Source organism: Pelophylax lessonae (genome assembly GCF_965119305.1).
Source record: "Pelophylax lessonae genome assembly, chromosome: 6".
Lineage (NCBI taxonomy): Eukaryota > Metazoa > Chordata > Amphibia > Anura > Ranidae > Pelophylax > Pelophylax lessonae.
In genome coordinates, this window is record NC_138773.1 from 301,326,518 (window position 1) to 301,346,858 (window position 20,341).

At 44.1% G+C, this 20,341-nt stretch overlaps 1 protein-coding gene across 2 annotated transcripts in view; it reads left to right on the forward strand.

Annotated features, from left to right (window-relative positions):
• SPEG (striated muscle enriched protein kinase) overlaps window positions 1-20,341 on the forward strand; it is a 450,680-nt gene that overhangs the window by 266,418 nt on the left and 163,921 nt on the right. For both annotated transcript variants that reach the window (XM_082262051.1, XM_082262052.1), the window contains 2 exons: window positions 3,698-3,786; window positions 4,433-4,608. In XM_082262051.1, the coding sequence (XP_082118177.1) occupies window positions 3,698-3,786; window positions 4,433-4,608 (265 nt within the window). The remainder of the gene's footprint in view (window positions 1-3,697; window positions 3,787-4,432; window positions 4,609-20,341) is intronic.

Here is a 20,341-nt window from a genome sequence, read left to right on the forward strand (position 1 = left end):
GATCCAAATAAATAATCTGGAATAAGTAAAATTGTGAAAAAGTCTGGTGCACTAAATCATGGAGTGTCACTCTCAAGTTTTAAAACAACTGTGTGACAAATCAAATAACAAATGTTAACAATATACTTAATTACCGTATTTATCGGCGTATAACACGCGCCGGCGTATAACACGCACCCCAATATTTGGAGAGAAATTTCAGGAAAAAAGCTTAAATTTAAAATAAACAGCTTTGAACTCAGAACATTTTTTTTTTTTTTTTTTAATCAAAGGATATCTCACCAGTGCCCATGAATGCAGCCTCATCTGCAGTCCAACAATGCATCCTCATCAGCAGTGTCCATGTATGCAGCCCACCAGCAGTGTCCATGTATGCAGCCCACCAGCAGTGTCCATGTATGCAGCCCACCAGCAGTGTCCATACATGCAGCCCACCAGCAGTGTCCATACATGCAGCCCACCAGCAGTGTCCATACATGCAGCCCACCATCAGTGTCCATAATGCAACCCACCAGCAGTGCCCATAATGCAGCCCACCAGCAGTGTCCATAATGCAGCCCACCAGCAGTGCCCATAATGCAGCCCACCATCAGTGTCCATATATGCAGCCCACCAGCAGTGCCCATAATGCAGCCCATCAGCAGTGCCCATAATGCAGCCCACCAGCAGTGTCAATGCAGCCTCGCAAGCGCAATGTCCAAACATGCAGCCTCGCAAGCGCCATTTGAACTGACCATATTTGAAAAGACCGGGAAGGAGCGCCGAGAGCAGAAGGGGCGGGCCGGGCCGAGGAGAAGGAAGGACTAGCTGTCTGTCATAAGAGCAGAAGGGGGCGGGCCATGCTGAGGAGAAGGGAGAACGAGCGAGCGCAGTCATCGGAAGTCCCGCCTCCTCTGCCGAGACGTGTGACGTCTGTCATAGGCGGGATTTCCGATGACTGCGCTCGCTCGTTCTCCCTTCTCCTCAGCACGGCTCGCCCCCTTCTGCTCTTATGACAGACCGCGAGTCCTTCCTTCTCCTCGGCCCGGCCCGCCCCTTCTGCTCTCGGCAATGCTTCCTGGCCGTTTTTTTTTTTTAATATCGGCGTATAACACGCACTGCTGCTTTTTCCTCCATTTTTAGGAGGAAAAAGTGTGTGTTATACGCCGATAAATACGGTATCTATAAAACCATCCACCAAATGTGTAGAAATAAACAGATGATATAAATTGCATAGGTGTCCCAAATAATATGAAAGGTGCAAAAATCCCCTAATAGGGGTGTGCCAAAATGTCCGTGTATTATTTTCAATAACAAAGTCCAAAACATTAAATGCAAAAAATACACGTGAAGAATCCAGATGATGGGTGAAATTAGGGATAAAGCGGTGCTCCCAACGACAACCCGTGTCAACGTGATAGTCTTGTATCCCACCACCTTTCAAATTTGCTTCTTACCAGCAGATATGTGTGTTAACAGGGCAAAAAGACAGCCACCTCCAGAATATAGACCCCTGGTGACAAGAGAAATATATGCTATCCTCCCATGCCTCTCGAAGGGGTGAATGGGCCTCTTACCAGATGGTGAAAAATCTTGGGCATATATTAATTCTCTTATAAGGATTCTCTCCTCCCGTCACTCTGGGTCACTCCTGAGGTCAGTATGCTGAGAATCTCCTGTGGTCTTACACTCCTTCTGGTCCCAAAATGTTCTCCGCCATTATGGAAGAACCCTTCACTTCCTCCTTCTAGCAACGTCACCGCGCTGGCAGCTCATGACCCTTCCATGTTTTCCTTGCTGCAAAGGCCAGTTATGGGTGGAGGCAGTGGCCATTGGTTTGTATTGTTGGAATACTGGTGAGGTTGACGTACTGGACACCTTCGCTGCCATTGTGCTATATGCTTGGTGTCCAGTGTGCCCCTGTGACTTTAAGGAGGAATGGATTTCCTCCACGCTCACCTGCCCTCTAGCTATCCATTATAATTCAATTGCTTCCACTGTGGAGGGTCTCAAAAATTTACAGAGTTAGGACTGCAGATAATATTGGGGTGCCATGAATTGGCTCTGCAGCTTACGCATGTATTTGCAAATGTGTGCACACGAAACCTGTTTTCAATGCATACTGTTAGACAGGATAATTCAAATGGTTGCAGAGGAATTTTCTTTGGTTTTGTTTTCCAAACCAGCAGAAGGTCTGAAAGAAAGATTAGGAAAGGTGAGAAAAAGAGAAATGGTGTAAGGGGATATAGAGAGGGAAAGAGGGAATGTCAAATCGGGAGAGGGGGATCCAGTGGCACCAGGAGGAAGACAATAGAGGGTATCTATCATAAAATTGTGCCATGAACTCTTCTTTAATTATAAAGGAATTAAGTTCTTCTGAAGACAGGAGGTCGGCTGCTTGTCATGGGCGCCATTCAGAGAATGCTTTGCATTTTCAGAATAAATGCAAAGCATTCTCTGATTGAATGAGATGGAGGGCAGTGATGTCACATTCTCCGCCTTGTCCAATCAGACTTCTCTGAATGGTGCCCATACAGAGTGGGCCGACATCCTGTGTTCACAATGCAGCAAGGCAGCCACTCGATGTGGGAACTGGAAGCTTGTGGAGATCAATGGAGCTGTGTTTACTTCAGTGATTTCCTGCATCCAGGGGCATTGGACAGGTATGGTATATACATAGTTACAGTGGACAAATGTAACTGTATAAATTATCTATACCTGGAATTCATCTTTTTTTAATACTCTTTATTGCAGAATTTATCAACAACTGTATACAATATGTATCTCCTTATATACCCATACATATATCTTGGTCTACCTAAGGCTGGGGTCTGCAGACTTTTCAAACAAAGGGCCAGCTTATTGTCCTTCACACTTTAGGAGGGCGAGATTGTGGCCAGCGGGGGCAGAAAATTTCGAGAATAAATATGGCCTCATGGTTGGTTGCCAATAGGAGGAGTAGTGCCTCTATTAGTAGGAGGAATAGTATTCCATCATTGGTATCGGTGGAGGAAATAATACCCTAATGTTGGTTTTAATGGGAGAAACAGTGCCTCATATCAGTTTGAGGCATAATGCCCCAAGGGCCGGATAAAGGCTAGCAAAGGGCCACATCTGGCCCTTGGACCACAGTTTGAAGACCCCCCTGCCCTAAGGGATCCCATCATTCATAACTATACAGATAGAGAAAAAAAATAACAAATCTCCATATCCAACACAATAATTCTAATGTTCGGACTTATTTAATACTATCCACCAAACATTAATCTTCCAACTTTCCTTCATGTTTCCCTCTTATTATCTTTCTCCCTTATCTAAAGTAACATTAGCATTTATCTATACATCCCAAATTTTATGATATTTTTGTATCACTCCTCTATGCTCATACATTATCTTTTCATAGCGTATAATTTGGTTAACTATTTTAATCCAAGGATTTACTGACGGTGATGAGATGCAACCATTTTACTGCTATTTGTTTCCTTGCCAAAAATATTGTTTCCTGTAGTAATATCTTATTATAACTTGGCCATATTTCCTCCTCCAACAACCCCAACAGACATATCTCGGCAGTACATGGAATGAATCTAGTGAACACTCTCAACAACGCCTCCATCACTTGCCTCCAAAACTCTAATCTTTAATGGTCTAACTCTAAAGACAGTTTGTTGTTTAGGTTTTCTTTTTCTTTGACCATTCTTATTATCTTTATTTTTAGGTGGCGCTGTCAGACCAGATGGTGTTTGAGGGCCAAGAAGTCATTCTGCGAGTACATGTAGAAGGGGAACCCAAACCTATGATTAGTTGGTGAGTGATATCTACACAGAAGCATGCAAACATTCTGTCTGCCTCCTAGTTCTCTATGGGTTGGATGTAGAGGTGGGCTTTTGGCTGTGATAGTCCTGTCTTGCATAGAACAGAAGGCTTGGTGTGTATGAACAGTTCAGTATTTTTGGTATACAGAGTGGTAGTTGGTGCTCATGTCAAATAGGATTAGAGGGGCAAAAAAGTGCTATCCTCTTCTTACACCCTAAAAAAAAATGATATTCATGTTTTACTAAAATTACTCAATGATGGGTTATTGCCTCAAAAGTCCCACACCCAAGGGGAATTTTCTTACAGTTCTGTGTTAACCCTTTGTAAGCTCCAGCATTGTGCCATATGGAGCTTACACAGGGTTGGGACTCCTGGCTCTGACAAAGAAGCAAAGTTGTGGGGGAGTGTAGTAAGGATGGGTGTCAGTGGGTGTAGGGGGGGGGGGGAAGTTGTTCTTGCAAGAGAACATGTCATTTTGTTCCTTCAGAGTTTCTTTAACATGTTTGTATAAAAGAGTGTTAAAAAAAAAAACTGTGTTCCCCTTCAAACAATATTCTGCTTTTTAGATCAGGCTGGAATCCTTTGTTTTTTTCTTTTCTCTGAGAAAATTAATACATGGCTTGCTCTATCCTTCCAGGTTAAAGAATAAGCAGCAGCTCAAATCAGGCACCAAATGTCACATGGTGGAAGAGGAAGGCGGGATCTTTGCACTCCACATCTCTGGGACCGATAAGCGGGACACCGGATTCTATACCTGTAAAGCAATAAATGAGTATGGGACGAAGCAATGTGAAGCCAAGGTGGAAGTACGAGGTAAGGTTCCTGAAAAGTCTTGGTGTACAATATGTCTACGTGATGTTCTGATCTGTAATAAATTAATTGATTTAGAGTTCTTTTGAAAGTACATACAAGCTATGTTAAACTGGCACTTTACAAAGAGCAATCCATGTAACTATACTAATATCAGAAAGGCCCATAAAAGTTAGAATCCAATTTTAGTGGCACTCATGCAAGAAGTTACAGAGTTCCACAAAAGTGATGAGGCAAAGAATGATCGAATCAGGGGGTGGGGATGGTCTAGTTGCAGTTTGTTTTATTGCTGTTCTATTGTTACAACACAGCTTGCACCAGAATAACCCACTGTATACAGGGAACCAATCCGCTAAAATAGAAATATTGGGACTGCCACTGCCAACATGTGTTTAAAGCTGAACTCTGAGATTTAAAGCAAAACTACACTTGCAGTGTGTCTTCCCTGCACTGCAAGAGTTAAAGAAGAATTCCAAGTATGGATATTTTTACATAGATACAATTGTCCAGCTTGAACCAATGTATCCATATACCATATACCATGTATCCATATACCATAACAATCTCTGAACGGCGCTGGTGCCCAGCGGCTGAACTCCTGTGTTCAGAATGCAGCAGGACAGCCACTCAGGATCGCACAGGATCCAGAGGCTAGCGGAGATCACTGGAGTGGGAGTACCTTCTACAGGGAATTCCAGCTTCTAGATGGATCCCACAGGTGTATAGTATGTACAGTACATAGATACAGTATCTCACAAAAGTGAGTACACCCCACCCCGCAGATTTTTGTAAATATTTTATTATATCTTTTCATGTGACAACACTGAAGAAATGACACTTTGCTACAATGTAAAGTAGTGAGTGTACAGCTTGTATAACAGTGTAAAATTGCTGTCCCCTCAAAATAACTCAACACACAGCCATTAATGTCTAAATTGCTGGCAACAAAAGTGAGTACACCCCCTAAGTGACAATTTCCAAATTGGGCCCAATTAGCCATTTTCCCTCCCCGTTGTCATGTGACTCGTTAGTGTTACAAGGTCTCAGGTGTGAATGGGGAGCAGGTGTGTTAAATTTGGTGTTATCGCTCTCTCTCATACTGGTCACTGGAAGTTCAACATGGCAGCTCATGGCAAAGAACTCTCTGAGCATCTTAAAAAAAGAATTGTTGCTTTAAGATGGCCTAGGCTATAAGAAGATTGCCAAGACCCTGAAACTGATCTGCAGCACAGTGGTTAAGACCATACAGTGGTTTAACAGGACAGGTTCCACTCAGAACAGGCCTCGTCAAGGTCGACCAAAGAAGCTGAGTGCACTCGCTCAGCGTTATATCCAGAGGTTGTCTTTGGGAAATAGACATATGAGTGCTGCCAGCATTGCTGCAGAGGTTGAAGGGGTGAGGGGTCAGCCTGTCAGTGCTCAGACCATACGCCGCACACTGCATCAAATTGGTCTGCATGGTTGTTGTCCCAGAAGGAAGCCTCTTCTAAAGATGATGAAAAGAAAGTCCGCAAACAGTTTGCTGAAGATTAAGGACATGGATTACTGGAACCATGTCCTGTGGTCTGATGAAACCAAGATAAAATTATTTGGTTTAGGTGGTGTCAAGGTGAGGAGCACAAAGACGAGTGTGTCTTGCCTACAGTCAAGCATGGTGGTGGGAGTGTCATGGTCTGAGGCTGCATGAGTGCTACTGGCACTGGGGAGCTACAGTTCACTGAGGGAACCATGAATGCCACCATGTACTGTGACATACTGAAGCAGAGCATGATCCTCTTCATTTGGGGACTGGGCCCCAGGGCAGTATTCCAACATGATAATGAATCCAAACACACGTCCAAGACAAACGCTGCCTTGCTAAAGAAGCTGAGGGTAAAGGTGACGGACTGGCCAAGCATGTCTCCAGACCTAAACCCTATTGAGCATCTGTGGGGCATCCTCAAACAGAAGGTGGAAGAACGCAAGGTCTCTAACATCCACCAGCTCTGGTGAACTCCATGCCCAAGAGGGTTAAGGCAGTGCCGGAAAATAATGGCGGCTACACAAAATATTGGCACTTTGGGCCCAATTTGGACATTTTGACTTAGGGGTGTACTCACTTTTGTTGCCAGCAGTTTAGACATTATTGGCTGTGTGTTGAGTTATTTTGAGGGGACTGCAAATTTACACTGTTATACAAGCTGTACACTCACTACTTTACATTGTAGCAAAGTGTCATTTCGTCAGTGTTGTCACATGAAAAGATATAATAAAATAGTTACAAAAATATGAGGGGTGTACTCACTTTTGTGAGATACTGTACATGGGTCCAAGCTGGATCAATGTAACTATATAAAAATAGCCGTACCTTAAATTAGTTTTTAAATGCTCATTATGTCTACGGGTAGAGGAATATGCTGTACTACTTTTCTTACCCTTTGCTGCTCTGGATGCCTGTTACATACAGTACATAGTTACATAGTTAGTAAGGCTGGATAAGGACACCAGTCCATCCAGTTCAACCTGTGTGGGTGTGTATTATGTCTCTACCACTTTCTATATCCCTGTAGACTGTGTTCAATATGATGCCCATCTAAAAATGTTTAAAATTAGCGACATTACCCACTTATCCCCTAGCTGTATAAAAAACGCTTATGCAGTTTAGGTTGACATGCTTCTCGTCTAACTTCATCGAGTGGCCACATGTCTTCTTGAGTGACCTGAGACTGAAAGGTTTCCTCCTTATGCTAGAATCACCATTTAGATATTTGTATATATCATACCTCCTCTTAAGCATTTGTTCTCCAGGGAGAATACGTTTAATGATTTTAAAGGTTCCTAACTGAGATCCTCCAGCCCCCTTATTAGTTTTAGGTCCTCTCTGGACCCTCTGCAGTTCCAGCACATTCATTCTAAAGACTGGAGACCAGAACTGGATGGCATATTCAAGGTGTGGCCGAACCACAGTTTTGTAAAATGGTAGCCCTGGAGTACCCCCCCCCCCCCCATTTATAACTGCTGACCATTCAGAAGATACGCTATTTATCACCACACTCTGGACAAGCCCCTGTAACCAGTTTTCTATCCAGGTACATACACTATCGTCAATGCCAACAGATCTCAATTTGTGGATTAACGTCTATGGGGAACAGTGTGAAATGCTTTGGCGAAGTCTAGATACACCACATCCACCAGCCTTCCTTTATCCAGATTACAGCTCACTACCTCATAGAATGGTAATGAGTTTGTATGGCAAGAACAATCTTTCATAAAGCCATGCTGGCCACTCGATGAAGTTAGATGAGAAGCAGTTCCACCTTAAACTGCGTAAGCGTTTTTATACTGCTAGAGCGGTAAGTGGGTAATGTCGCTAATTTCAAAACTTTTTAGATGGGCATCATATTGAACACAGTCTAAAGGGATATGGGAAGTGGTAGAGACATAATACACACACCCACATATGTTGAACTGGTTGGACTGGTGTCCTTATCCAGTCTTTTTTTTTTTTTTTAATTCTTTTTATTTCAATATGTGCATAAAAACGAACATTCCAAACGTCCTTTCAACAAAAGGACAAAACAATATTAAATAATAAAAAATTATACAATATCCAAATAATTATCTATTTATTTAGTATTCATAATCTCTTTTTGCCAATGTATATCCATTTAGCTTAATTGATCGCCGTTGTCCCGGTGTGCCCCAACCCCTTGCTCCATTGCAATCATAGATTTATTACCTCATCATACTATGTGCATCCCTCTATATCCTCTTGGTTATCTCCTTATATTCAACCATTGGTTAATGTTGATTGACACCAATTATCCCAAATTTTATTATGTTTCGTTGAGCACCCTCTATGCATATACAATACTTTTTCAAATGGTAAAATCTGATTTACCGCTCTTATCTAGTTCTTAACAGCAGGGGGCTTCACTTGAATCCACTTAACTGTGCTTATTTTCCTAGCCATAAACAGCATTTCTCTAAGCATTATCTTGTGATATCTAGACCATGTTATTTCATCTAGTATACCCAGCAAACCGGTTTCTGGGGTCAAAGGCACAGGCGTATTCAGGACAGAGGATAATATTTGAATTATTTCCTGCCAGAATCTTGCTATCACTGGACAAAACCACATAATATGTATAAAGTCTGCCCGCTTAGCACTGCATCTCAAGCATTCTCCTTATCCAGTCTTACAAACCATGTAACTACTGTATGTAACAGGCATACGGAGGAGCAAAGGGTAAGGAAAGTAGTACAGTATATTCCTAATAATACTATTCTTATCTGCAAATTCCTTGATATGGTCCCTTATCATCACCTCTAATAGTTTACAAACTATTGCTGTAAGGCTGGCTGGCCTCTAGTTTCCAGGTATATATCTGGGCCCATTCTTGAATATTGGTACCACCTTAGCTTTACTCCAATCCGCTGGTACCACTCAAGGCAGTAAGCTCTCCTTAAAGATTAGAAATAACAGTATAGCAATGAACTGGCCTGTCCTCTCTTCTTCTCTGCAATATTCCGGGTTGTGGACAGGCCTTCTCCATTTTCTTGTACAATGCAGGACTGTTGGTCCTCCATTAAACGTAATCACATCAGAATGCAACCGCCACCCTGAGGAGGCTTTAGGGGACCGGTTGCACAGCATGATGGAAGCCTATTTGACTGACTAATAAGGTAATTATTGCATCTTAATCCTCTACCCCTGGACTTAATGAGAATTTTACCCCTTGCAGTGCAGGGAAGCTCTACTGTAAGAGTAATTTTTGATGCTTCCTATTTTAAGGGGTGTCTCAGCAGTCTCAGAGGCTGTCACTCCCATACTTACATCCTTTCTGACTGGGAGCAAGTATGTGGGCCAGGTGTTCCTACTTTACTGACTGCATGCTTGTTCTGGATCACAGCCCAGTCTCCCTGTGTAGTAAAGGATTGGTATGACAGACCTGAACTTGCACTTTTAAAAACAATTTAGCAGTGGCCGGAACCATATTTCCATTCAGTCTGAAATATCACGTTGGATGGACTGGTCCTTTTCTTTTTAACCATCCCATTACAAAAATTTCTCGAAATGTGTATGTTTTTAATGGATTATTATTGATTTTCATTTGATCAGATAGAAGATTGTTGAATGTGTGTGTTTTTGATATGCTAGTGCATTTTTAAATCAGATTACCGTATATCATTGCTGAAATTCGTTATATTTTTAATTTTGAGCCTCTGTTTTTTTTTTTTTTTGTGTGTCTTCGGTGTGTTTCAGTGCTCCAGCAATGATAATTTACTTGTTGTTTTGATTAACCACTTGCCGTCCGCCGCAAATACATATACTGTGGCGGTCAGCCCCGGCCAGGCAAAGTGACGTACCGGTACGTCACCAGCCTGTCACTGGCTTTATGAGCCAATAGCGGGCGAGTGCGTGCCTGCTGAGGCGCGCCCGCCGCGGCTCGTTCACTAAGGAGTCAGTGCGTGTGACCGGCGGACCCGATGTCCGCCGGTCACTCGGCGATCGTCGGTAGAGAGGGAGAAAGGCAGGCGGCTAATGTAAACAAGCCGCCTGTCATTCTCCCCTGTGTAAAAATGGAGATCAGACGGTTCTACTATGTAGAACCGTTGATCTCTGTTTTTACAATAGTAGACATGTCCCATCACAGTTAGAAACACGCCCCTAGGACACACTTAACCCCTCCCTCTCCAATACAGTTAACCCCCTCCCTGCCAGTGTCATTTTTACAGTAACAGTGCATATGTATAGCACTGATTACTGCAGTAATGTCACTGGTAACCCCAAAAGTGTCAAAAATGTCAGTCAAGGGTCCGATCTGTCCGCCGCAATGTCGCAGTCCCGCAAAAAAAATCGCAGATCGCCGCCATTACTCGTTAAAAAAAAAACACCAAAAATGACAAAAATCTTTCCCTTAGTTAGTAAACGCAATAACTTTTTGCGCAAACCAATCAAAATACGCTTTTTGCGATTTTTTTTTTTTTTTTTTTTACCAAACATATGTAGCATACAACAAATTGGCCGAAAATGTTAAAAAATTTAGATTTTTACATTTTTATTTTTTGGAATTTCATATAAAAAAATGTGAAAAATGATTGTTATTTTTGCAAAATTTACGCTCTTTTTTTGTTTCTAGCGCATGATCAAAAAATCGCACAGGTGATCAAATACCACCAAAAGGAAGCTCTGTTTGTGGGAAAAAAGGGACGTCAAATTCGTTTAGGTACAGCGTCGCACGACCGCGCAATTGTCCGTTAAAGTTACGCAGTAAAAAATCGCAAAAAACCCCCTGGTCAGGAAGGGGGTAAAATCTTCCGGGGCTTAAGTGGTTAAAGTAGAACTCCAGACACATCTTTTTGTAATATTGGATAGAGTACAGAAGGCTTAGAACCTCTGTCAGGATTTTATTGCTGCCTTTGTCTCCACCCAGGAGATCTCCCCTCACTTCTTGTGTCAGTTGAACCAATCAGCAGGTCAGTAAATGAGGAAAAGTTTCTCCAATGAGGTCACAGACAACAATAAAACGATGTGCTGACCTTGTGCCTGGTGCTTCTGGGACAGGAAGTGGGAAAATCCTGCCGGATAGGGACACAGACAGCAAGAAAAGCCTTAGGTCCCTTTCACACAGGCGGACCGTTCAGATCCGCCTGTCAGTTTTTTTTTGCGGATCTGAACCGTCCCCCCATGCATCCCTATGGGGCATCGGATGTCAGCGGAGACATGTCCGCTGACATCTGATCCGATCCGTCAAATCTGGACGGATGGAAACCCTATTTTCCATCTGTCCAGTGGATCGGATCGGATGGGATCGGATGAGAACGGACCAACGGCCCGTTCCTATCCGATTCCCCCATAGAGATGTATGGGGCTCTGACAGCTGTGTCTCCGCACGCAGTGCGGAGAACAGCTGTCATCCTCCTGCTCAGCGGGGGATCGGCGGATCGATCCCCCGCTGAGATAAATGAAGTCGGATAGTGTGAAAGAGCCCTTAAAGATATTTTAACCCTTGTTCTCTCTAGCCCAAAAAAAAAAAAACCTTTTATACCCCCATCAGATTTTTTTTTCCCACCATCTACTGTATGTCCCATTGCAGAGATTTCCCTTCACTTCCTGTCCCATAGACAAACAGGAAGTGAGGGGAAATCCCATCAAATTAAGGGAATTCCTTAGGGACCCCCAGGTCACCAGAACCTCATTGGAAGATTTTCCCTCTATTACTTTTCTGGGGACAACCCAAAATTTTGGGTTTTCTTTCACTTTCAATGATAATGGTAAACAGGATAAATAGAGAGGGAGAATCTCCCTAACGGGGGCACAGATAGCAATACAAACTGACAAGTGTGCTAATCCCTCTCCATCCAAAACTAAAAAAAAAAAAAAAGTTTTTCTTTAGTTATACTTTAAATCAGAATAAAGTGTATTTACAGCCAAAAGTTTTTTTTTACTAGTTTTGGATAGACCAAGGAAGGGTAAGAACACCTGTCACTGTCTGTGTCCCCAATTGAGATATTCACCTTCATTTCTTGTCCTAATGACCATTGATAGTAAGACTGAGGCTCGGTTCACATATATGCGATGCGGGTACCCTGCGAATCCACTGCAGGTTCCCTCATCACATTCAAATTGCAGGCAGTTCCCACTGCCATATGTGAATCGCTGGGGGTGTCAATACAAAGTTAACAACACCCCCAGATCAGTTTGCATATCGCAGTGCGAACTGACAGTTCGGACAGGAATCGGATCGCATTGGTGTGAACCGCCATGCAATCCGATTCTGCTGCGGACCCAAAAAGGGTCCTGTGCGTGTTCTGTCTGAATCAGATGCAAATTCAGCCAAACAATCTGTATGGCTGGATTTGCATCGCACAGACATCGCATGTGAATAGAGCAGGTGAGTGGGAATCTTCTATTGCTGACACCTGTTCAGGTGACAACTATGCTCGGAACTTCCCTCACTTTGCAGAGATTACCTTTAATTTCCTGTTTCATCTTCAGGAAGTGAAGGGAAATCTCCCCAACAGGACAAATGCAACAAACAAAAGCACACTCTATCCCACCTAGACAGCGACAGCTTGAGTTTTGCACAACAGTGCAGCTAAATAGCATTTGTTTGCCTCTTTTCTCACATATCTCAGCACTTATTATGGATTAAATTCAACTGCAGAACTATCACAGAACTTAAAGTGGAAGTTTAGCCTAAAACTAAAATCTCCAAATCTACTTGCAGCCACAATCTAAGAGGAAAGCAGAGCAAGAATTGTTATACATACCTTTTCTGAAGCCTCTCCGCTCCGGTTTGGTCTTAACCACTTTACCACCGGAGGATTTTGCTGTCTTACGTCCAGGCCACTTTTTGCGATTCGGCGCTGTGCGAATTTAACTGACAATTGCGCGGTCGTGCAATGCCGTACCCAAACGAAATTTACCTCCTTTTTTCCCCACAAACAGAGCTTTCTTTTGGTGGTATTTGATCACCTGTGCGATTTTTACTTTTTGCGCTATAAACAAAAAATTGCGTTTATTTTGAAAAAATAACAATATTTTTAACATTTTTTTATATGAAATTCCCCCCCAAAAAAATGTAAAAATCAAAATTTTTTTAAATTTTTGGCCAATTTGTTTTCTGCTACCTATGTTTGGTAAAAAAAATCACAATAAGCGTATTTTGATTGGTTTGCGCAAAAGTTATTGCGTTTACTAACTAAGGGAAAGATTTCTGTCGTTTTTGGTGTTTTTCTTTTTTTAACGAGTAATGGCGGCAATCTGCGATTTTTTTTTTGCGGGACTGTGACATTGCGGCGGACAGATCGGACCCCTGACTGACATTTTTGACACTTTTGGGGGTACCAGTGACATTACTACAGTAATCAGTGCTATAAATATGCACTGTTACTGTAAAAATGACACTGGCAGCGAAGGGGTTAATTTTATTGGAGAGGGAGGGGTTAATGTATGCCTGGTGCTTACTGACGTGTGTGGGGGGAGGTGACTGAGTGAGACAGGGACAGATCGCATGTTCAGCTATGCTGAACACTGCAATCTGTCACTCCCTGTCACTTAGGAGATCCGCCCGCTCTGTTTATACAAGCGGGCGGATCTCCAAACTCGATTCCCCGATGATCGGGGAAGAGCAGCGGCGATCGCCGCCGCTCCTCCCCTGCCCGACTCCCGCTGTGACTGAAAACAGCGGGAGCGTGCCTCTGGCGGCGCGCGAGCGCCGCCTATAGGGGGAGGAGTCCAGCGACGTAGGTCTACGACGCTGGACGATAACGAACCACTTTGCCGCAGTACAGTCAACGTGACTGGTCGGCAAGTGGTTAAGCTGAGCTGTCAGCGGCAGCTTCACTGTATAGGTGGTGCAGAAGAGGCAACATGTGCCATCTTAAGAGCATTAAAGGGCCCCGGGCAATGCAGTGCACTGGGGCCCTGCTTACACAATCGCCCACGAGAATACAAATGCAAATTATCCATAAGGCGATATTTATTGGTACAGCAGTGCCAGGCTAATGACAGCTTCCAAGTTGGGCGGCTGGGTCCAGTGTACACACACATGGATGGGACTCAGACTCGACTGTCCTGTGTGCGCCTGTTCCCATGGGGGCGGACAGGCATTCCTGCAGTTGTGGGCCCACCCTCCACGGCCAAAGTGGCCTTACAGCAGCACAGGACCGACAGGTGCTTGCCACCTCCTACGTTTGTTGGCGAGATGCACACGGGAATCGGGACTAATGCTTGGCTGGGGCTGAGTCGCATTCGGTAAGATGGCCCTGGAGGCAACTGACAACGGAAGCCCCATAGTAACTCTATGGGTGATGTCACTTCCCATTAATTTCCCAGCCATAGTTGCTGTCTCCTGCACAGAGCTAGAGAGCGGCTTCAGAAACAGTATGTATAGCGATTTTTGCTTTTACAGGGCTAGATAGGTTATTCTTAAATTGTGACTGCCAGTAGATTTAGAAATGTTAGTTTTGGGCTGAACTTCCTGTTTAACAATATTAAATGCCTATTTTCATAATGACTAATTTAACAAATATTCATAAAAAAAAGCAATCTTCCTCTGAATTGCATTTGAAATAATGAAGCAACAGATTAAATCCTGGTTCACATTTGTGCAATGCGGGAACGCTGCGAATATGCAGCATGTTCCCGCATCGCAACCGAACCTCTGGCAGCTCACATTGCCATATGAGATACGCAGGGGGTGTCAATTAAAAGTTAACGGCACCCCCAGTTGCGTTTGCATATCGCAGTGCGATCTGCAAGTTTGCACAGAATCGGATCGCACTAGTGTGAGCCACTATGCGATCCAATATTGCTGTGGATAAAAAAAGGGTCCTGTGCGTGTTGGGTGCGGATGCGGTGCGAATTCAGCCATACAAACTGTATGGCTGATTTTGCACAGAGATCGCATGTGATTTTAGGAGCAGTGCGCTCCGAATTACATGCGATCTCTGTGATCGCACAAATGTGAACCGGCCCTTACAACCTCAAATAAAGACTTTTTTTTTTTCATAAATATATATCCCATTGAATCCTATTTGCCCTGCATTATTGAACAAGTCAACATTTTTTTGCTGAAAGTTGGTGGGAGTGGAATAAATCATCTTATGTAGCGGGGCTCCCACCCCCCACACACACTTCACAGGTCCAGGGTACCAGCGTCAAGGACTTATTCTTACCTAATTTCTCACTCTTCCAGCAACCTTGTCCATGAATGGTTGTGGGCGGGCGGTCGCTCAGCGTCCTCATATACAGTGCATGGCTGCTGGTCCTGCATTGTACTTGATGATGTCAGAGCTTGACCCCCACTGAGACTGAACGCATAGGTTGAAGGGAGAATAAAGGAGTAAGGGATAAGGTAAGTAAATGTGCTCATCACTGGTACCGTAGACATAAATGTGCATATAGGCCTTGCAGGACAGGGGGAGGCTCCACTGCAAGGGAGCATTTTATATTCCTGCAAGTTCAGGGTTAATATTCAACGTGTTTTAGAAATAAAAATGCCAATAATAATGTCTACTTTTTTTTCCCTAAAAAATCTGAGATCTAAAAGTGTCAGTTGTGTTAAACGTTTAGTCCTATGGAAATTGCAGTTAATCTGGATCCTATGTTTCCCTGAGCTGCAGGTTCCTTATTATGGAACAGAAGTTATGTTGTGCCTGCCACATACTGCTGAGTTGTTTGTCTGGTTTATGCGTTAGATTTTATCCCTGCTGCAGGCCAGGGTACTCATGTCCTCTTCCGAGACGATCCCCTGGTTTCATATTTTGCACATTGAGTGGCTCTTGGGTTTAGGACTCGGTGACAGTTACATTCTGTCACTTTCTCCTCCGCATATGATATTACTGCATGCTACCCTAAGCTAAGACCTTTTCCCGGTATCTGCACGGCACCATTCTCCAAGAGCAATGGGCTGCATGCTTAGCTTCCACCTTCACCATATATAAGCTATTGGGGAGAGATGACAGGGACCCGAGCTCTGCTGACTGAAGCCTGAAAAACAGCTTGGGCAGCTACCAATGTTACTGCTTTCTGTAAAATAGAGATAAGCAGCATATTATGTACAGTCTTTAGGCTGATACCGGTGTGCCATTCCAGGAACAAAATTCAATCGGCATTACTGTTTCGGGTCACAGCCGAAAAACAACACGGCAGGACCATGAAATCTAAAATACAGGTGTCCTTGAGAGCCAAGATAGAAGATGGCAAATTGCAAGCTATTGAAAAGAGTTGGACAAAAAATGAAAATTAATTTAACTCCTTAACCACTTTACCACCGGAGGATTTTGCTGTCTTACGTCCAGGCCACTTTTTGCGATTCGGCACTGTGCGACTTTAACTGACAATTGCGTGGTCATGCAACGCCATGCCCAAATGAAATTGACATCCTTTTTTTCCCACAAACAGAGCTTTCTTTTGTTGGTATTTGATCACCTGTGCGATTTTTACTTTTTGCGCTATAAACAAAAAAAGAGCGAAAATTTTGAAAAAATAACAATATTTTTCACATTTTTTTTATATGAAATTCCCCCCAAAAAATGTAAAAAATCAAGATTTTTATCATTTTTGGCCAATTTGTTTTCTGCTACATATTTTTGGTAAAAAAAAAATCGCATAAAGCGTATTTTGATTGGTTTGCGCAAAAGTTATTGCGTTTACTAACTAAGGGAAAGATTTCTGTCATTTTTGGTGTTTTTTTTTTTTTAACGAGTTATGGCGGCGATCTGCGATTTTTTTTGCGGGACTGCGTCATTGCGGCGGACAGATCGGACCCTTGACTGACATTTTTGACACTTTTGGGGGACCAGTGACATTACTACAGTAATCAGTGCTATACATATGCACTGTTACTGTAAAAATGACACTGGCAGGGAAGGGGTTAATTTTATTGGAGAGGGAGGGGTTAATGTATGCCTGATGCTTACTGACATGTGTGGGGAGAGCTGACTGAGTGACACAGGGACAGATCGGATGTTCAGCTATGCTGAACCCTGCAATCTGACCCTGCCTGTCACTTAGGAGATCCGCCCGCTTTGTTTACACAAACGGGTGGATCTCCACACTCGATTCCCCGACGATCGGGGAAGAGCAGCGGCGATCTGAACACAGACTGAACACAGCGGGAGCGAGCCTCCGGCGGTGCGAGCGCGCCGCCCACAAGGGGAGGAGTCCAGCGAAGTATGTCTACTTCGCTGGACGATAACGAGCCACATTGCCGCAGTAGCAGCAATGTGAGCGGGGGTAAAGCGGTTAATGACTACCTAACACATATCACACTTTAACGCTCGCACGCCGAACATATGCGTCTCTGGTAGAGATCAACCGTTTATCGGCAAAGCCGATTGATCGAGGGCCGATGTGGACTTTCCCAGATATATCGGAATCGGCTTTTTATTTACCGATATTGCCAATATTTCTGGGAAAGTGCATGTACCAGAGTGATGCCTGCAGCTAGAGGCATCACCCCGGTACCGGTGTCCATAGTGGACGGTTGGCTGTCTTGTAATGACAACCGCTCGGCTATCATTCCAAGGAGTGGGAGGGGACACCCCCCCTCCCATCGCCTTCCGCGGCTCGTCCGGGTTTCCCGTCTCACCGGGGGACCCGGGAATCCTACCTTCACCGCCGACGTCTGACCGTACCCGGGTACTGGGTACTGGCGGAGCCGAATTCAAAAAACGTACAGCATTCAAAACACCAAACTTGGCGTTTTGAATGCTTAAGTGCAAAGGAGGGGTTTGGGGTCTTTTAGACCCCCAGATCCCTCCACCACAGTACCTGTAGACGTTAAAGAAAAAAAAAAATGTTAATGTCCATAAATATCGGCTGATATCGGCCGATACCGATACCCGATGACCAAAATATCGGTATCGGCGGTAAAAAAGCGATATCAGTCGATCACTAGTCTCTGGGCGGCCAATGTTTTTGTGTTGCGTGTCCCCAGCACAGGGAATGAGATGTGAAACACAGCTCTTGGTTCCAGATAATGATGGTAGCTGGTGGGACCGGTGTAACGTGAGAATTACCTACCCCGTGAGAAAAACCTACCCCTCGTCACTTCCTGCCAGTAACAGCGGAGCAGCGCAGCAGTGCGCATGCTCACAGCCCCGGATACCTAATGGAAGAGCTGAGGATCAGACTAGTGCGCATGCGCACTAGTCTGAAACGATCTCGGTGTCCGTTAAAAAAACCTACCGACGCGGCGGTGACATAAAATAGCTGTGCTGCACTATGAGTTATCTCCGCTCCTGTCCCGGTCACTTCCCTGATCTTGGCTACTAAATATAAAAGCGGCTGTCGGCTCCGTGATGTATCTTTTCATACACTGCCGCCGCTTTTATATTTACTATCCGAGATCAGGGAAGTGACCGGGACAGGAGCGGAGATGACTCATAGTGCAGCACAGCTATTTTAATGTAACTGCTCGCGTTACACAGACTGCCGTGAACCGGAAGTGACGAGGGTAGGTTTTTCTCACGGGTAGGTAATTCTCACGGAACACCGGCTCCTGATCATGTGACCACTGTGACACAGTGGTCATATCATTATCCAATCCCCCCTCACTCCCCCTGGCGGTTCAGAACTTTTTAAAGGAATGCCATTGTGGATGGTAAGGGGTTGAAGGGTTATACATACAGGTGCATCTCATAAAATTAGTATATCATCAAAAAGTTCATTTATTTCGGTAATTCAATGAAATTCGATGATTATGGCTTACAGCTAGTAAAAAACCAAAATTCAATATCTCAGAAAATTAGAATATTACATGAGACCAATAAAAAAAAAGGATTTTTAATACAGAAATGTTGGCTTACTAAAAAGTCTGTCCATGTACAGTATAGTATGCACTCAATACTTGGTCGGGGCTCCTTCTGCATGAATGACTGCATCAATGCGGCGTGGCATGGAGGCGATCAGCCTGTGGCACTGCTGAGGTGTTATGGAAGCCCAGGTTGCTTTGATAGCGGCCTTCAGCTCATCTGCATTGTTGGGTCTGGTGTCTCATCTTCCTCTTGATAATACCCCACAGATTCTCCATGAGGTTTAGATCAGGCGTGTTTGCTGGCCAGTCAAGCACAGTGATACCATGATCATGTGACCAGGTATTGGTAGTTTTGGCAGTGTGGGCGGTGCCAAGTCCTGCTGGAAAATGAAATCAGAATCTCCATAAAGCTGGTCAGCAGAGGGAAGCATGAAGTGCTCCAGAATTTCCTGGTAGAGGACTGCACGGACTTTGGACCTGATAAAACACAGTGGACCAACACCAGGTTCCTCAAATCATGCCATGCCGCATTGATGCAGTAATTTATGCAAAAGGATTCCCGACCAAGTATTGAGTTTATACTATACTGTACATGGACATACTTTTCAGTAAGCCAACATTTCTGTATTACAAATCCTTTTATTTATTGGTCTTATGTAATATTCACATTTTCTGAGATGCTGAATTTTGGGTTTTCACTAGCTGTAAGCCAAAATCGTCTAAACTAAAAGAAAGAAATGCTTGAAATATATCACTCTGTGTGTAACGCATCTATATAAAATATATGAGTTTCATTTTTTGAATTGAATTACAGAAATACATTAACTTTTTGATGATATTCTAATTTTATGAGCTGCACCTGTTGTGCGTTCCTTTGAGATTCAATGAGATGTGATTGTCAGCCCATTATTTGAATCACATCAGATTCCCCCTCTCACATCAGAGGCCCCCTCTATCATCAGAGGCCCCCCATCACATCAGAGGCTCCCCATCACATCAGAGGCCCCCCATCACATCAGAGGCTCCCCATCACATCAGAGGCCCCCCATCACATCAGAGGCTCCCCCATTACATCAGAGGCATCCCTTCACATTAGAAACCCCCCTTCACATCAGAGTTCCCCCCATCACATCAGAGGCCCCTCATCACATCAGAGGCCCCTCATCACATCAGAGGCCCCTCATCACATCAGAGTCCCCCCTTCACATCAGAGGCCCCTCTTCACATTAGAAGCCCCCCTTCATATCAGAGGCATCCCTTCACATTAGAAACCCCCCTTCACATCAGAGGTCCCCCCATCACATCAGAGGCCCCTCATTACATCAGAGTCCCCCCTTCACATCAAAGGTCCCCCATCATGTCAGAGATCTCCCCATCACATCATAGTCACTGCTTCACATCAGAGGCCTCCCATCACAACCAAGTTCCCCTCATCACATTAGAGTACCCCCTATACATCAAAGAGCCTCTATACATGAGTCCCTCAT